Below are 18,747 nucleotides of genomic sequence, written 5' to 3'. Positions count from 1 at the left end.
AAAGCCGTGCCTTATATTTTGTATTTTGTACCCCGGGGGCGAAGCCCCCGGGGAATTGGTTTGATGAATAAAACCGGCTTTTAAGTTACATATTGATCCTTAATCGCGTCAATCGCACTCATAATCAAGCGGGTCCTACGGCGAGTAGGACTACCAATACGGTCAATATCGAGTTCGATGACTCGCGCGAAACGTTGGCGGATCGCGGTAACTACTCGCGCGACTCACCCGACTCGTGCTGCCCGCCTGCGGGTGGCCCGCCTAATTACTTGGACTTGGTACTCGTTCGCGCCGTACTTCGCAGGTGCGCGAGTCGAGGAGTACCGGAGAATGCATTCACATTTCGGCCGTGAAGAAGTGAACTTGTCACCACATTTTCGGAGCATGACTCGTCTCCAGAGCGTGCCTTGCTTGCGTGTTCTTGCGTGCACCGCCTGTCTGTATATTGTGCCCTGCTTGCCTTCCTGCCACTGCTCGCTTTATCGTGCCTTGCCTGCGTGCTTGCTTACTCGCCTTCGCGCCTGTACCGGAGAACGTGCCAGAAGGAAGGACGAGAGAGATAGAGACACAAGAACACCATCCACGAGGGACAACGGGCAACGATACGGTGAGTCGCATGCTTTGCATCGCTTTGCTTGTTACCTCGTTTGAATTCGTGAGGGAACGGTCCCTCTGGTCCTTCGATTATTTTGTAGACCGATCGCGAATCCGGGGCGACTGACACCCCCCCGAGCAATTTCTTTCGAGTGAAGTGCGCCGCAATAGGTAGGGTAGATTTCTCCCCACCGACTTCCATGTGTAAAATACCTACATTATACATCTACTTAACTATTTTCTTTACTCCATGTATAAAATACTTACATTATACATTTATTTAACTATCTTCTTTCCTCCCTCTCCTGAACCAAATTTTAATAAAGAAATTAATAATTATGCACAAGAGTCACTCATATAGCACGTGCTCAGGCCGTGACCAACTTCCTCGACAGGAACAGCAAGAATTAGGTTATAACAGGCGACATAATACTTGCCACAGAAATACTCTCAGCAAATCGACACAAGTGTCCAATCCAGATCCAAAAATGTGTCTACGATAAGGGCAAATGTGGTTGAATCTAATAGTCTATCAAAATCCCTACGGTGGCCGATCTGTTCTAAGACCGATGAATGCGGCTACAGCTGTATTGATCAAGCTATTAGCTGCAATGATAAGAATTCATTTTTATTGGAAATGGACGATATACAAAGAGACGAAGCTTCAAGCAAAATATTGAAGACAAATTCTAATGAATATACATGGGCCAAACAAGTAGAAAATAGAGAGATGCTTGCAGACGATGCCGTACACCTGCTCAGAAAAAAATGTCTGCCACATGCCCTGCAGAAAATTGTTAGGGTATGTGCGCCAGGAACACTAAGCATAATAAAGGCAGCACGGACATTAAAAAATCCATCGAACGAGATTCGAACAAATCTAGGAGGAGATGTAAAGTTCTGCATCCTATGTGATGTGATAGACTCTCACTTTTTTACCGTAATCTTAAAAGTGGATAGAAATAAGGGGATTAATGCGGGGCATTGCATAGGTTGTGTCGTACTGGACTCATATCAATCATATAGACCCAAAATGGCACATGATATTTACCAAGCTGTAAATTATAACGAAGCAACTTGCAACATATTTCGAAATCCCAGAGCGCCACAACAACAAAGTGGCAGTAACGACTGCGGTTTATATGCAGTCGAATATATTCGAAACCTCACCGAGTATTATTTTGGACCGCAGGGTACATATTAAAGAACTTTTATATTCAAAATAGATTCCGATCAAAATTTAGTTATTTCCGTTATATTTTTTTAAGGAAAACAAAATAATTCCGATCGGACTCCATTCTGAAAAGTTTCATACTAAGAACTCTAATTAACATTTACGCCCCGTGTTACGCAGGTCAAGCAAGACACAGGATAAAAATTGAGGCCCAATGCGATGTGCAGAATTTACGGCGGAGTCCCCGTTTAAATAAGACCAAAGACAACCAAAGAATCAAACCAAACTAGGAAAAGATAAGGTAAAGAAATCTTTATTTTAGAAACAGTTTCCAAGATACATTTTTTGTCTTATGCTACGATCTTTCTTATTGTTTTACTTCAGAAGACTGCGCAAAATGAAAAAGTTGTAGTAAAGAGGAAGCATTATAAAAATTACTCAGAAGAAAACTTGTCAAAAGCAGTCAAGGATGTAAAGACGGGAGTACTCAGCGTGTCGGAGGCATCGAAGAAATATTCGGTGCCTCCTTCATCGCTTTACCGGCATACCGCGTAGAGTCACAAACACGGACGTCTTTTAAATGTATACTCTGTCACGGGAATTTCCAATTCATCAGACGAATCTGTTACATTTCTAATATTTTCGACATAATTGTTAAAATCTGATCTATAGACCTCCTAAAAATTGAGATTTTTATGTAAACCACAAATTTCCATCCAAAGTGGATGCAATCTTCTTGTTGAGTCGAATTACGATTCATTAGACTGAATTAAAATACAATAACTTTTAATTGGCAATTATAAAGAAAGCATTTATTCACTTACGATAACTTCTATTTTTAAATTTAATCCTGATATTTTCAAAAGCACATCAGCAGTTTTAGACAAAAAAAACAAAGATTTAAGCAGATTATTATATACTATATAATATATATTAAACAAAAGAAAAGAAAGATACAGAAATACTAGCTCTTTGTTGCAAACAAATCTTAAAGTATGTAGTGCATTAACATTAATAACAACAATGTTTTGTCATCAGACTATGACTGATGGAGAAATACAACAAATGAGAAGATTAACTGATACTGCTCGAAAACAAGAAAATTTGGAAATTTTTAATTTCAATCTTGCTAAATGGAATCTTTATTCAACATTTCAGTTAACTGCGTTGCTTATGTTATGTGCGCGATGTAAAAAGGAAATTAAGTCTTCAATAGATCCTGCACAAACATCCCATACGTTCTCATCGGATTCTACATCGCAGTCATTGACGACCGGAGCAAATGCTATTTCGGTCACGTTCGCGTCATCATTCATCGATTTGCACGTTTCGGATACGAAATCCGATTTAATCGATTCATTATCCCTCTTACTTTCGTCACTTTTATCGTCATTGATACTTTCTCGACTAGAAGTCAGATCGTCAGAATCCAATTTAGTGTTATTATTCTGTATATTTTTCACGATCTTTAACATCTGTTGCATTAGTTTCGGAACGTCCAACGCCGTCTGATTCGCCGCATGCACGTGATATTTTGAATCATCAATGTTACAGGATACAGGACGAGAATCAGACCGATTCAACTGATGTTGTTTCGTGTCATCAACATTTGAAACACGTGAATCAATTTCCAAGAACTAATTCAACTGACGCTGCTTTATGTCATTAATGTTAGAAGAAGCAAGAAAATTTGTTTCTATGAATGAAAAAATTGTTACTGTGGAATCATTATGTGATTCATCAGTTTACTTTTTAGGCAACTCCTCGGACATTGACTTCTTAACCAAGCTGTGTATCTTGATGTGATTATTTATATCCATACAGTTAGATGCCTTAGATTGCTTGTCGTTTGATGATATAATGATGGTATCGTTGGATGTATTGGCACTGTAAGACGACGATCGAATTTGCTTGCTGCTAGAAGATTCACTTGAGTCAACGAACGTGGAGTTTGTCCACTTGCGACTTAATTTGTCCAGTAGCCTCTTATATCCAGGAATGCATGCTTTATTATTTGTATTGGACTCAAGGGAATTGTTTGTATTGCGTCCAAACATTTCTTTGTTCATATTATCTTTATTAGATGTATTAGAAAAAACTGACTCCGGATCTGTATTGGAATTTCCGTCCTGTATTTTCAGATTGGCCTTTGTTTCGCATACTTTGCCATTTATGTCTACTTCCCGTTTCATTTCCCTCGAAGAAGTTACGTCATTGAATTCAACGATATTTGCACTAGATTTCGATGTATCTTCAGATTCAACACTATCATACAATGTCTTCATTTTATCGTTCGGTTTAAATCTTACTGGTTGGGACAATTTGGTTGGGTGTTGTCTTGTCTCTCATCGTTTTTATAAAATCGGTCATATCGTCAAATCGCTGAGAAATATTATCCTCAGGCAGAAAAATTTCCTCTTCCATACGAGTCATGTTAAAAAATATCGTTCCCCAGGTATCTCATTTCTCTGATAATGCAAGCCTGATCTATCTTCTACGTCAAAAAAAAAAATAAAAAAAGGGGATCCACGTACATGTAAATGCGATGACGAAATATGTGAGAATCAGAAACCGTGTAACCAAAGAAATTTTGGCAATGCGAACCGCCATTGCGAGAGATGCTGGGACGCGCTCCGAGTGGTGCGCCTAAAGGTGCGCGAACGGATGCGGAAATAAAGAGCACAGATTGTATTAAAAAGATGTGTGTTCGATATCTCAGATTTATTCAGAGAGTACAGTTGGCCACAGCGAGAGCGGGTGTATACACTGAGGTGCCATGTTCACGAACGCGAAGTCGCATCAGGCGGAGAGAGGGTGGCACAGCGTGTTAGAGAACGATCCTGTGGCATTTTCCCTTTGACAAACGCAATGCACTATCTTTAGAGTTTAGATCACTGCGGCACTCTGTGGATACACGAAAGGCACAGGATGCACAGTCCTGAGAGTTGAGATCGCTGCAACACTCTCTGGAGTACACGAGAGGCACATGATGCATAGAGTTGAGATCACTGCAGCACTCTCTGAAGTACACGAGAGGCTCAGGATGCGTAGTATTCAAAGTTGTGAACGCGAGATCTATCGCTCGATGCCGAAGAGCCGGCGCTCACTGCGTTTCGCATACTCTTTCTTCCTAGCTGAACGAATGAGCGACTGTTCGGTTACAGTGCTCGAGACTCTCTGGTGCGGGAATCGCGCTCCCGCAACCGTTGAAATGTTCGCCCGAAAACCGGTGATCGATCCTGACCAATCAGTTATCGATACGATTTGGCCAGGACACGTGCATTCCGCGTGTCGCGAATTCCGGCGCTCGCAAGACGCGCGATCCTCAGCGCGAACGCTCGAGGGTGTTCATGGACGGCGTTCCTCTACAAAGCGCCCGTTGCTTCAAATTAACGTAATCGTTAACATATATGAACAAAATTAAATATTAAAGCATTGAACCTGTCTTACAAAAAATGTGTCGAAAAAGCTGTTGTTATTTTTCATTCCAATTTTTGTTATTGATGTAATTGCAAACTTTGTGAAATGAGAAATTGAAAAAAAATAGTTACAGAAATTGAGGAAACCTCAAATCGTTTTGTGGCGACGATCCGTCCCTGCTAACGACGACAACAAAATCGAAGACGATCGACCCGCTTGTATTAACGAAAAAAATAGCTTACACATGAGAATGTATTTTATGTAAAACATACATTCGTCTCAGTGTGCGACACGTTTCATTCGTTGAATATTTATATACGTACATTCGTTTTTCACGTCGTGTGCATCCTGATATATTAGTAGTAGTAGTACAGTATAAGTAGTAGTAGTAGTATAGTTCATTTGTGTCCTCTCGAGGTTTACAAAGACGTTTTTTTACGGGAAACGTTCCCAAACCCATTACAATTATTACACATCCTCTATGCCCGACCTGGCCAATAGCGGCCCTTTGCATACCCGCATAGAAATTTCCCAAAGTCTTACCAAATACAGCTTAAATTCCGATTAGAATACCCAAATAGGTAAATCGCACTGCGATACTAATTAGAAAATCTATTTTTATCCCAGATTTAGGTTTTCTGTTTAGAATCGAAACAGAAACCATGCAAGAATTCGCGTTTCTTTCTTTCACGGTAAAAATTGGTATGTCTAAATGAAATCGAATAAGGAATTCCATTTTTATACCAAACATTGAATTTAGGTAAATCGCACTGCGGTACTAATTAGGAAATCTATTTTTATTCGATTTGGGTTTTCTGTTTAGAATCGAAACAGAAACCATGCAAGAATTCGAAAGAACATTAATCGGAATATCCCAATTAGAAGACGCGAGAGCGTTCTGCGATCGCGAGCGCTAGTAACGCACGTTGCCGCAACGCGGCTACCACGCACTAGCATTTCTCGTAATTAAAAATCGTCATACACTAGTATAAGAAGCGAGCCTGTTAAATGCTTGATTATGATATTCTTTGCTTATAAGTGATACCTACCTCCGGTATCACACATTAAAAGTGTTTTATATATTTTGTTCAATTTTGGTACAAATAGATATATAATACAATACCTATAATACATACAATACCTATCAGACTTCCTATTTAGGATCTGATCAGATTTTTCATTTAAAATCTGATCAAATTTCCCATTTAGAATCTAATTTACAAAACATTACACTTCTGATCTGAATCTTCTTAGGTTTCCCAACCGGAATCCATAATTATTTTGGGAAATCGGACTAGATCCCAATTAGATCCCAAAGATATTTCTATGCGGGTACTAGTACCCCCCTTCCTCTCGAGGTATTTGTATTTTCCGTTCGCTAACAAATATGGCACGTTCGCGAGTTTTCAACGTGTATCTGACCGGATCGAGTGAGGAAGAGAGATGTGAGAAATTGGCTCGGTACCAGCGAGAAGCGTTGTGGCTGATTAGACAGGATGAGACGGGTGCGCGTGGAATGCGACATATCCAATTGGTTTTCGGATATAAAAATCAGCGTTACTTATCGGCTTTGCAAAAATCGTTGCCCGATGGGGCAAATATACAAATAACTAGTGACGCTAAAGCGATAATTAAGTATTGCAGCGACGAGAACAAAAGAGACGGCCAATTGTATCATCACGGAGATGTTCCGAATTTCGACGTAAAGAAGCACGAGGAAACGAATGCGATGCTGATGACTTGTCGGGAATGTAATTCCTACGAGGAGGCAATGAAAATGATTGAGCAACGGGACATATCGTATTACATCATGAACCAAAAGAAATTGGCGGTGTTAGAAATACGGAGATGTCGGTAACTTTTAGATATGGCTACAACTATCTATTGTATCAATAATATACTCTTGCGGTTCCATGAATGAATACTAGATAGCAGGTCGTTTCTGCCTAGTAACTATTGCAAGCGGACGCGCGAGCAACGCGACGCACCGAGTTCCGCTCACGCTAGCATCACGTGACAAGAAGGCGAGTGGAGGGGATGCGCAAGCACGAACGTGCAGAGAGACGATCCCGGCCATTCTCGACTATTCGGTCGAAAGTAAAACAGTTCGAGTCACGTACCGGGCATTCTGCCACGATAATTCTTTATCGGGAACATGTTCAAGTTCCGTTTAATACTTATCGCTTGTACCGTATTAATTATTCATGGTATATTATTGCCCTTGTCGTTGCTAGTGTAATATTCAACGCTAATGTCGTATTCAACGCTAATGTCGTATTCAATGCTCGTGTTGTATTAATAGCTCATGTTGTAATATATTTCGTTGCCGTGAATTTATACACGAGTCCGTAAAACTCAGTCATCATTCGAATCACGAGTAACGTTATCAAACACGTTAAAGGAAGAGAGAAGAACGACATATATTCGGGGCTCAGCCGAGCCTTTACTTGACGGTGGGCATTCGAGCGATATTGAAAATCAAGAGCGGCCATCATTAACTTCGTTTCTCTCACGCAGCAAGACGGAATAGCCGCCATTATCCTGATTATTTGGATCGCTTACAGCGAATGAGTTTCCCATTCTCAGTGGATGATTTTCCGAATAAATAAATATCGGATTATCTATAAATAATTGGTGGATGCTGCAGATTCCACGATAAGGTAACATTTGGATTTATAATCTCAAATATTCGGTTCTTTCGTCAGATATCTCCCTGATGAAAGTGATACTTTACAAGTGCGCACGTGCTAATTCAAATATTCGGTTACAGGATGTAACGTTATTTCATTATGATTGTCCTCAAAGAAGGACTCTCATGTGTCATTCTGATTAAGAAAAGGAGATAAATTCTTATCTCGGGACGTAAATTCAGTGGAATTCCAATTAATACTTCTTATTGATGCGCATACAAGGATTAAAGTTATCCTGAAGTTATATTCCTTGTGTTTCATATATATTAAAGACTCATATTTCGTTTACTTTATAAAACTCTCTAGCACTTACTGTATATAACGAACGTTATGTTAATTCGATATATGATTACTGTTTAAGATAATACCTTGACTACTCGATCCTTTCTAAAAGATATTATAAATTGATTAACGACTTACAACAATTTTGAACTGTGCGAACTGAATAAGTTCTTTGCTCAATTACGTTATGTAAAATTACTATTGCAATCTTTCCGTATTTCTTTCGATTAATTATAAGGATCTATGATTCAATTATTTACTGCCTTTAGTAACGTATATGGAATTATTATATTTACCAATTGCAAGAAAGAAGTTTCGAAGTTCATCAAAAGGACAATTACTGATAGACTGTTAATTTATAACATTATCTAATTAATTCCTGCATAATTCTTTCATTTATAATACTTCTCACTTTGAGATTTAATGTATTCAGAAATCTTTGGTTTCGTTATTCCATATTCGTTATCTTAACATGTATTAATTGTGTTTATTCTCTTTATATATTCTTTGTATTCATTATAATTGATGTGTTTGCCTCGAAGATATTCCCTTGCAAGAGTTCTACAAGAAGGAGAGATCATTTATTTCATTTTAATTATTAAGAATATTTAATACATTGAATATTCTTCCATACTTTATTCCTTGATTTTATTTTAAAACATTTCGTAAATAGATCTCAGGCTTAACTTATTATTGGTAATAAGGTTCTGTTAAACAAAGGGAATATTTTCTTTAAAATGTTTTGTATTGAAATTATATACTGATGATTACATTTATGTGTCTCGACCAAACGATATAATTAATCGTCTTACGAACTCATTAAATCAACGATTCTATTTCTTAATTCGGATATCGTTTCTCCTTCTCCACCATCTTTAGCTCACGCAACATACAAGGCGTGTACAGGCGGCATACTTTACCAATCACTTTGCGCAATGCGACAGAGCGTCGTACGAACCCGAGGACTTTACGGTTCCGTTGATTAAATTGCCTACGAATAAAACTGTGATATTCGTCGGACCGGTAAGTGTGTTTTGCATCGATATTAATTGCTACGAATAAAAAAAAAATATATATATATATATATATATATATATATATATATATATATATATATATATATATACGTTACGTATTCACACAGACTAGAATTGGAAAAACCCAATTTGCTCTTGCACATTTCGAAAATCCCATAATCATTCGAGGGAAGCAAGATTGGCTGCGTTTCAAACCCGGACATACGGATGGAGTCATTTTGGACGACATTGTATTCCGGAAATGAGTACCGGAAACTCTACTCCACACAATGAAAACGGAAACGGCATACACTCAGGATGTCAAGTACGGATCAGAGTCCCGGCCGGACTGAGGAAAATAGTATGTATAAATTCCATGGGTACGGGTTTATATTTTTTGGAAGATGGGGTTTGTAAGTAGTCCCACCAACGAATGCCAAATCGACCTTAGTAGGGTAAACATCAGCAAAAGTGTTTAAAGGTCTCCTGATATATTAATGAAATGATATATTTAAACAATATATCAACATTTTCCGAAAATTATACACATCTTAGATATAATATTAATTTTAATTAGATAAAACCAATTTATCATAAAATTAAATAAATACAATTGCAATTACAACAACCAATATAGATGATGTTGGTTGTCCTAATTCCGACATACCTTGTTAATTTTATACGATCAATTTAAATCTCATAGCTTAATGATCAAAAGAAAAAAAATACGTTAACAGATGGAATACGGTGTATTCAAGAAAAAATTCTAAATAATATAAATTAAAATGACTTATTGAATTAAATTCATATAAGTTACGTCCAATATAAGATACGGTTTCTCTAAAGTATAGAATAACATAAGTGCGTTCTAGATGGTAAGCATTCGTTCCATTTTTGCCTTATCATAATTCGTTGGATGTTTCGAAGTTAACGGTACTTGAATAATTCAGGATTTGAAGGTACAGATAATTGCTTTATAAAGTAGCATTTATTTGAAAATAATGACAATTTATGTAATTATTTTCGTCTTATCACGATTACTAATAATAAATTTCTGCAGTGATCAAAGTGATATGAAACTGTGCAGTAGTTATAATGTTCGTCAGGTAAATTACACATATGTAATTGATGTTATGTTACATTTATATTTATTTATATTAATATGACTCACTTTTTTGTTTAGCACGAAGAGAAAGAGGCAAACACCGCAAAGCAAAGACGTTTTTCCAATTCCTATTTCACATGAGCGACAACTTTAGCAACTATTATTACGGAAGAGGAGAAAGAGATAGAGAAAGAGGAGAAATTAACACCATGGTGAAAAAAGCTTATCAAGGTGTAAGGGCAATTAAGATATTTGATATTTTTAATATTTTGACCTGTCGAATGTATTTGTAAGAGCTTTATTCACCTGAAGAGGGTCCGAATTTGGACCAAAACGTCGTATTATCTATTAATAAATTTGCCAGTTATGGTCAAGGAAGTTTGTTAATATGATATTTTATATTCACTGGTGAAGAAAATTTCTTATCATTGTTGAATTATATACCTTTGACTGAAAAATGGTGTTCTATCTCCAAGAAGAATTTTTTAAGAAGACCACCAAGTTGTTTGGATACAATAATACTAGGCTGTTAAAGATGTGGATCAGAACAAACATCATTATTGGCACAGTACTCCAACAACTCACGTTCTTACTTAGATGCAGAAGACATGACGTTTTACTACCTCATATCAATAACCTGCGACTGAACATCAAGTTTCGTAGTAATTGCGTAAATCATAGTTTTTATAATATTATAAAACGATACCAACAAACTTGACTTGCCATTTGCGTCGATTCAATAAAGATTCCTATTTTTTATAAAGTACAATAATTAGACGGCCTACTCTTGTAGACATGGTAAACGTGTGGGAGTGTTTCGATGACGTTAATACCAACGTAACCAAATGTAAAGTCAAAGAATGTGGAATAGAAATTATTCGTAATGACAGTGAACCCCCAATGTTGTTAAAACTAAAAAAACACCTATATGACAAACACAGTACGGGTTATAACCAAATACGTACCTCAGTACCCTACAAGTACCGAAATTGCTATATTAGTTCGGAAGGCAGGGCAACGTGTAAATTATGTGGAGAGACGAAAAGACTGCTTAATCAAGCAGATGCTTGCAAGCTGGCAAATCATATAAATAGAGAGCATCCAGACTGGAGATACGAACTTTCCGGAACGACAGTGGTTGACAGGTGCGATAGCGTGTGCGAGGAAAGTGACGAGAAAAGACGGTTAAAGGAGGCAGAGGAGAGAAAGAGAGACGGTGCAAGAAAGTGTGGAGGTGAGTGAGCAAGGAGGAGAAAGGGTTTTTGGAGATCTTGCCGTTAACTTGCTTCTCTTAAAAATATCCTCGTCCTCCACGAGTGAGGGGGTGGCGGGTAAAGGGGAACAAAGGGTAAAAAAGTGGCAAGGCGCAGAGACGGGTTAAGCGCAAACAATAGATAGTGTAGAGGGGCAACGCGGGCGGCGAACAGAGACAAGGCGGCAGGCCGTGGTGGGGCGCGAACGCTAGGGTGAGTAAAGGGGCGACTCGACGGGGAATAGGGAAGCGACAGGCGGACGAGGCAAGGCATAAAATAGAGAATAGGTAGAGAGCGAAGCGAAGCGCAGAGTAGAAGGAGATGAACGAGAAGAAGGAAAGCGAGATGGATATAAAGAAGGTGATAGATAGAGTGAAGGAGAAGGATAGAGTTAGAAGGGGCAGCACGGGGAGCACGGGGAGCACGGGGAGCATGGTAACGATAAAAGAGCTTTGGAAAAGGAAGAAAGAGAAGTTAGATAAAAGCGTGGAGGACGAGGATATTTTTATGAGGAGCAAGTTAACGGCAAGATCTCCAAAAACAGAAGCGGAGAAAGGTGTGAGTGATTTGAGGAAGATAATTGGTGCGATGAAAGAGGACTTCAGGGCCATGAGGGAGGAATTTAGGAAGGGCTTCAAGGAGCAGGGAAGTAAGTTGATAGAAGAAATAGAGGAATTGAGAAAAGAGTTTAGGGCGCAGGAAAAGAGATGGAGAGAAGAGAGGGAAGAGATGAAAAAGCAGAAGGAAAAAGTAGGGGAAAGGTTAAAAAGATTGGAAGGAAAAATAAGAGAGAAAGGAGGAGGAAAAGGGAAAAATAAAAAACGGAAACGAGAAGGTGAGGGAAAGAATGAGAGAGTTGGAAAAAAGGCTGAAAAGGAAGGAAAAAGAGGAGAGAAGAAGAAACATAGTAATAAGGGGTTTAGAAGTAAAGGAAGGAGGAAGGAGACAAGAAGCAAAGTTATTGGAGGGAATAGGAGCCAAAGAAGGCAATAGAGGTGAGGAGAATAAGGGGAGATGTGGAAAAAAGAAAAGAAATGGTGTTGGTAAAATTAGAGAACGAAGAACAAAAATGGGAGGTGATGGAAATAAAAGGAGCCTGGTGGATAAACAAGAGAGAATCATGGAGAATCTGACGTGGAGGAAAAAAGGTTGAACTGGAAACTGAGAGAGATAGCGAGAAGAAAAGAGAGAAAGGGAAGGAAGGCGTGGATTAAAGCAAGCAAAATAAGGTTGGAAAATGTATGGTGGAATTGGGATATGAAAGAGGAGGTGCTAAAGAATGAAAGAGGAAGGATAAGAAACGAGAGTGGAGAAGAGAAGGAAGAAGAGGGAGGCAAGGTAGGAGGAGGAGAACGGAGAATGGAGACGGGGGAATAAGAGGAGAAGAGGAGAGAGAAATGGAATTAAAGAGTGGCAATATGGGAGGTAGATAAGAAGAGGGGGGAAGTACGTTTTGGAGGGTGGTATTCTAGAATGTAGCTGGTTTGAAATATTTTTGGAACTATATATAAGAATGCCGCTTAGTTAAAAGAACGTTTTAATCAATAATATAATTAACCTTTTATAACATATGCCAAGGTTACACGTGCTGTGTAAGTATTTCTGTAGATTTATCTGATGTAGATTATAATAATTGCTACAATTAAATTATCGCAGTAGAATATTACTTTATACACCAAACATAAAATTTGCATTATATCCTTACGTAATTTCTATACCTCGCTGAAGTTGCAGGCACTCACAGGTGTGTTCGCGTTGCGTGAACTAAATATATATAGTGAGATCGCATGGCTCATCTGTGAATAAATGTGTAATAATTAAGTTAACGACTAGAGGATTTACTGAAGGCATGAGATGATCTTGCGAACATTCTAGCCGCCCGCGATTCCAGTTTTTTTCTAAATAATTTTCGCGATTAAGGATGATTATATTCGCGGCCACTCATTTTAGTCATCGTCGCGATTAATAAGCACTGCTCTTAAGCAAACGTGAGCACTCATTGTACATTTTTTGGGCTATACTGTGAGCGAGAAGTGTGTCAAGTTTAACGGCACTTAGTCAGGCAAAGCGACTGTCGCGAAAAAAAGAGCGACTAATGTCGAAATTTTGTTGGAATTTTTCAAAAAAAAGTTTTCTTTTTGTTTTATTTAGAAGATCCATATAAATGATAACTATTAAGCATAAAATGGCCACGCACGCGGAAGATCTCACGGAGCACGGACCTGCAGGCTGTATCTGGTATACTTTCGTTTGTGACACACACACCTCTGCGGCTTAGAACGGACGGGTGAGTATATATATATTTGTATGCGATATCATTGATTCAAACGAAAGTGGCTGATGTGAACCGTTCACGTACACGCGCGTGCGATGGAGAAGCAGGTTTTACGTACACTAGCAAATGAAACTTTAGCTAACGCGTACGGATAAAAGAACTACTCTTGCGCGTATATATTCGTGTCACCGTGTGTGTGTGTGTGTGTGGACGACGAGTTTTTTCACTATATTACTTGCATCGACCTATTATACACGATTCAGACCACATACTAGCATGATATTTTATTTTTCAAAGATACGTATCTAACTTTTCGACTCGCCCGAGTGTTTGTCGTTTTCAGCAATCTTTCGAGTGATGGCTCGCTATTTCCATAATAAATTCTTCATTCCTGTTTAAAATAACAATTTTGAGTGATTTAAAAAATTGTGTCTCTTTGAGTCACCAAGCGATGTAACAATACTCCGATTGAATATGTGATTTTCTGCAACTTTGAACAAGATGAAGGTCTTATAATTTGCATCAAATTTGCATCTAAATTGCATTCAAACAGTAGCGTTTAAACAAAAGTCACTTTGTAAATGAGTAAAATAATGCCTTATTTTAAATGTAACTACGCCAAAAGCGTCTTTTATATAAATATATAAATATCGCTGCAAAAAACGTCTGATACGAACGGATCAAGATCACAGCTCTCGTTGGCGCTATTGCGCGTCAGTAGATATAAACTGCGCGTATAATTAAACATACAATTTACCTAGAAATTATGAATAAATCATACATATAAATGAAATGCGTGCAGTAATTACTGATACTGATTATTAACGCGAATAAAAAAAAAATGTGCTTATATAATCATTTAATTGCAGATCGAGATGCACTTATCTGGGTTAACATGCATCCTTGGATATATTTCCAACGTCTGGACAATAGCGGAATAACAAATTTGCGTCTGCTTCAGTTGGATTATGTAGAAATGATATATAGACGATATTCTAACGACATTTCAAGCAATGCGTGTAGATAATTTAGAAACGTCTTACATGACATTTAAGATTTCGCAATAATACCGTTGATACTTGCGGATAAAGGTAAATTTATCGATGGCGGCTCTATTCGGTCATTATTTATATTATTCGCTCTATGGAAAATCCTTCTTGCCGATTCACGCACCAGGATTCCAGCGACGAGAACCTCCTACTTTACACACGAAGGAGAAAGCAGGAACGCGGGATTTAAAGGATCTTTAAAAAATGTATAAAATCCGAGTTCGCGTAGCTTGAGAATATAACTATCTCCTGCGAAATCAAAGTCCAGCACACTTTCCAAGATGGCCATTTGGGATTCTTTCTCAATCCGTGGAACTCGATCTTCTTCGGCAAGGCCGTTCATCCCTCCACGATAGGTATTTTTCAATCGCAGATCCTGTAAACATCTCTGGAGCGAATCTCTAGTCATTAATGTGCGGTACGTTTACATTTTCGCGTTCACTGTGTTCACGTGCACACATAAATCGCAGCCAGTAGCCGGTGATTCGTTTATCACACGTCAGGTGAATGCGGCGCGGCAGGGCGACGGTGGATACCACCTTTCTTGCGTGCACGTGTGCCTCCGAAAGCGTGTGTTGGAGCGGAATCGCGCGCGCGCCCGCGCGTCCACGCGTCTCTGTTGCTCAACCGGACTCCCCGTCTCGACGTCAGTGCGAGAAATACGTTCAGACCGATCGGTCGTATTGCACATCCGCGGCCGCGGTGAGAGATCCGGAACCGCTCCTCCACAATACGGTGCACGCGCGAGGCACGCCGAAGGGATCCCGCGCGAGCTTGACGAAAAAAAAAAAACGGAGCTCCCATCCTTCCGAAGGGCTACCCCGAACGGGAGCGGAACGCACCTCCCGCGACAAGCCGCGAAAAGGTGCGAGAATCTGTGAAAAGTTGGATCTTCTGATATTTAAAAAAAATTAAAAAAAAAAAAAAATTAAAAAAAAAAAACACAGAAACCGCGCTTTGTTCAACGAAAAGTAACCTCGACTTTCCTCCTCGTCGTCGTAATTAGTTGCCGAAATGTTTGATTTTCTGCAGTGGAAAAAAATGTTAAAGACAACGAGGTAGCCGATGGAACGTGCGCAGGTAAAGGAATCGGACGCAGATGATTAGGACGCGCGGTCAAAGTGGGGCAAAATGTTTTAACGTTGAAAACTGGGAATACGCGAGGACTAAGAATATATGTGAAATGAATTCGAGAGAAAGTGTAAACGCGTACGATGCCTGAAATCACGTCCACATGTTCGATATTACGTACTCAATAGTCATGGTAGAGACCTGGATAGGTGAAAAAGGGTGGGAGAAAATAAGGGGAAGTTTGCCAAGGGGGTACGAGTGGGGAGTGCAAACGGCGAAGAGGAAGAATAAAAAAGGGAGACAATAAGAGGGATGATAATGGGAATAAGAAAAGGGTTAAAAAAGAAGGGGACGGAGATTAAAATTAATAGGGAAAGATGGATAGAGGGAAAAGTTAGGATAGGTGATGAGAGATGAAGTATTGTAGGAGTATATGCAAAGAAAGAGATGAAAAAGAGCTTACAGGAGTTGGAACACATAATGGAAAAAAAGGAGGAAGGGAGATTTACGATAATAGGAGGAGATTTTAATGCAAGGACAGGGCGAGAAGGTGGGAGTGTAGAGAAAGAGGAGGGAAGTGGAAGGGGCGGGAAAGGAAAGAAGAGCGAAAGATAAGAAAATGGACAAAGAGGGGAGGTTAGTGGTAAATTGCTTAGAGGAGAGAGGATGGGAGATATTCAATGGAAATATGAGAGGAGACGAGAAGGGGGAATTTACCTTCACGGGAGGAAGGGGAGATACGGTAATTGACTATGTAATAAAAGAAGGAGAAGTAAGAGAGAAGATAGAGAGCTTGATAGTAGGGAATAGAGTGGACTCGGACCATCACCCTGTGGAAATTGTTCTAAGAAGAGGGAACGAGGAGGAGGGCAGAAGAAGAGGGCGGAAGAAAAGAGGCAGGGGGTATGGAACGAGGAAGGAGTAAAGAGGTTTAGAGAAAAAATAGAAGAAGTGGAAGTAAAAGGGGAAGAGTTGAATAAGAAATAGGAAGAAATGGAAACAAAAATAACAGAGGCAATAAAAGGAGTAGAGGAGATGGAGGGAACAAAAAAAAAGAAGGTGGGATGGTGGGATAAGGAGTGTAGAGAAGCGAAGAAAGAGGCAAGGAAAAAATTAAGGGAATGAAGGAAGAAAAGGGGAGAAGGCAGCACATACAAGGAAAAGAGGAAGGAGTTTAAAGCGCTATGTAAAAGAAAGGAAGAAGAGAACAGGAGATGGGAGAGAAAAATAGAGGGAGCAAGAAAGGAGGCAAAAGTATGGGAGATAATAAGCAAGGAGAGGAGAAAAAGGAGGGGAGTTGAGGAAAAAATAGAGGAGGAAGAGTGGAAAGAACATTTTATGAACTTGTTGGGAGAGGTAGAGGGGAGGGTGAGGATGGGAAAAGGAGATAGAGGGATAAAAAAGGAAGAAGAAGAGGAAGAGGAGATAAGTCTGGAAGAATTGAGGGGAGTCATTAGAAAGTTTAAAGGACGGAAAGGCAATGAGAAAGAATGGGATACCAGGCGAAGTATAGAAAAGAGAGGGGAAGGAGTTGGAGAACTGGGCATGGAAATATATCAACAGGATATCGAAAGGAGGTTGGCCAGAAAGCTGGAAGGAAGGAATAATCGTGCCAATCATAAAGAAAGGGGAAGGTAAAAGGGCGGAGGAGTATAGAGGGGTGACAATAATGTCGTCTTTATATAAGGTGTATACGGCGATTTTGGCAGAGAGGCTGAGAGAAAAAATAGAGAGAAAAAGAATAGTGCCACAAAATCAGACAAGTTTCAGAAGGGGGATGGGAACTATAGACAATATATATATATATATATATATATATATATATATATATGTTGAATTACTTGGTGAACAGAAGGTTAGAAAAGAAGGGGGAAAAACTGATAGCATATTTTGTGGACTTGAAGGCGGCATTTGACTCGGTGGATAGAGGAGTGCTGATAAAATCAATGAGAGAAAGAGGAATAAGGGAAGGGCTAGTAAGGAGAACAGAGGAGATTCTAAGGGAGAAGCAGGGTAAGGGTAGGAGACGGATGGGGAGAAAAGTTCTGGACGGAAAGGGGTGTAAAGCAGGGGTGCCCATTGAGCCCGGTATTGTTCAACGTGTTATTGGCGGATATGGAACAGGAAATGGGCAGAGTCAAATGGGGAGGTAAGAGGGTGTTACCTTGGCCAACAACATATATAATATAGACCAAGTATTCCGTCTACGACATGAAGCCGGAAATTGGCAGTTTAGGACAGAGTGAGAAAGCTGTTTTGTGTCTACCGCTTTCTCACTTCAACTTAGAGCGGTTGTCAAAAGTCGCCATATTCATTTTACCGCTGTTAAGTGTTATAGGTTAAGTGTATGCATACAGAAAAATATTTAAAAGAAAAACGTTAAATTTAATTAGTTTATCTTAGTTTATCTTAGTTTGTTAGCGTTTTGTTTTCTTTTAGTGTTTTGCATGTTATTTGACTACAGAATGAATTCTGAAAAAATAGGTTTAGTGACTCAAACACAAGACTCATCAAGACGTTCGATTGCACAAATCTGATTCATCGCTGTGATAATTCCACCGCGCTAGTGTCAAAAATTTGCCATACATTTTATCATATGCTGATGATGATCTAAACAAAGACCGAAACATTCAAACATTATAATTATTTATTGAATAAAATTTTCGCACCGAGAACAGCAAACGGCTTTTAATTAGCCCTGTTTCCTTCACGAAATAGCTTTGTTCCATTGTTCATTTGCCATCGTACATTCAACTTATAAAAGACATCCAGGTTTTTTCCGGTGCTAGCGAGAGTGACAGGTGTGGGTGTGGGTGTG

The 18,747-nt window shown here is 39.2% G+C and overlaps 1 protein-coding gene and 1 long non-coding RNA gene across 2 annotated transcripts; both read left to right on the top strand.

Annotated features, from left to right (window-relative positions):
* Positions 1 to 8,989: 8,989 nt before the first annotated feature.
* On the top strand, positions 8,990 to 10,751 carry LOC112452819. Its single transcript, XR_003040542.1, has 3 exons — positions 8,990 to 9,183; positions 9,305 to 9,537; positions 10,360 to 10,751. It is a non-coding gene; the product is annotated as an uncharacterized LOC112452819 (long non-coding RNA).
* A 1,104-nt stretch (positions 10,752 to 11,855) lies between these two features.
* On the top strand, positions 11,856 to 12,527 carry LOC112452817 (protein MNN4-like). Its single transcript, XM_025013234.1, has one exon. The coding sequence runs from the start codon at positions 11,856 to 11,858 to the stop codon at positions 12,525 to 12,527; it is 672 nt and encodes a 223-aa protein (XP_024869002.1).
* Positions 12,528 to 18,747: the final 6,220 nt, after the last annotated feature.

Source organism: Temnothorax curvispinosus, unplaced genomic scaffold, assembly GCF_003070985.1.
Source record: "Temnothorax curvispinosus isolate PA1 unplaced genomic scaffold, ASM307098v1 QBEX01003706.1, whole genome shotgun sequence".
Classification (NCBI taxonomy): domain Eukaryota; kingdom Metazoa; phylum Arthropoda; class Insecta; order Hymenoptera; family Formicidae; genus Temnothorax; species Temnothorax curvispinosus.
Note: the sequence above shows the minus strand (reverse complement) of the source record. Positions and strands in the feature narration are given on the sequence as shown.

What these genes read in the sequence shown, in the direction of transcription:
- LOC112452817 (XM_025013234.1), top strand. Translation starts at nt 11,856, where the DNA reads ATGAACGAGAAGAAGGAAAGCGAGATGGATATAAAGAAGGTGATAGAT.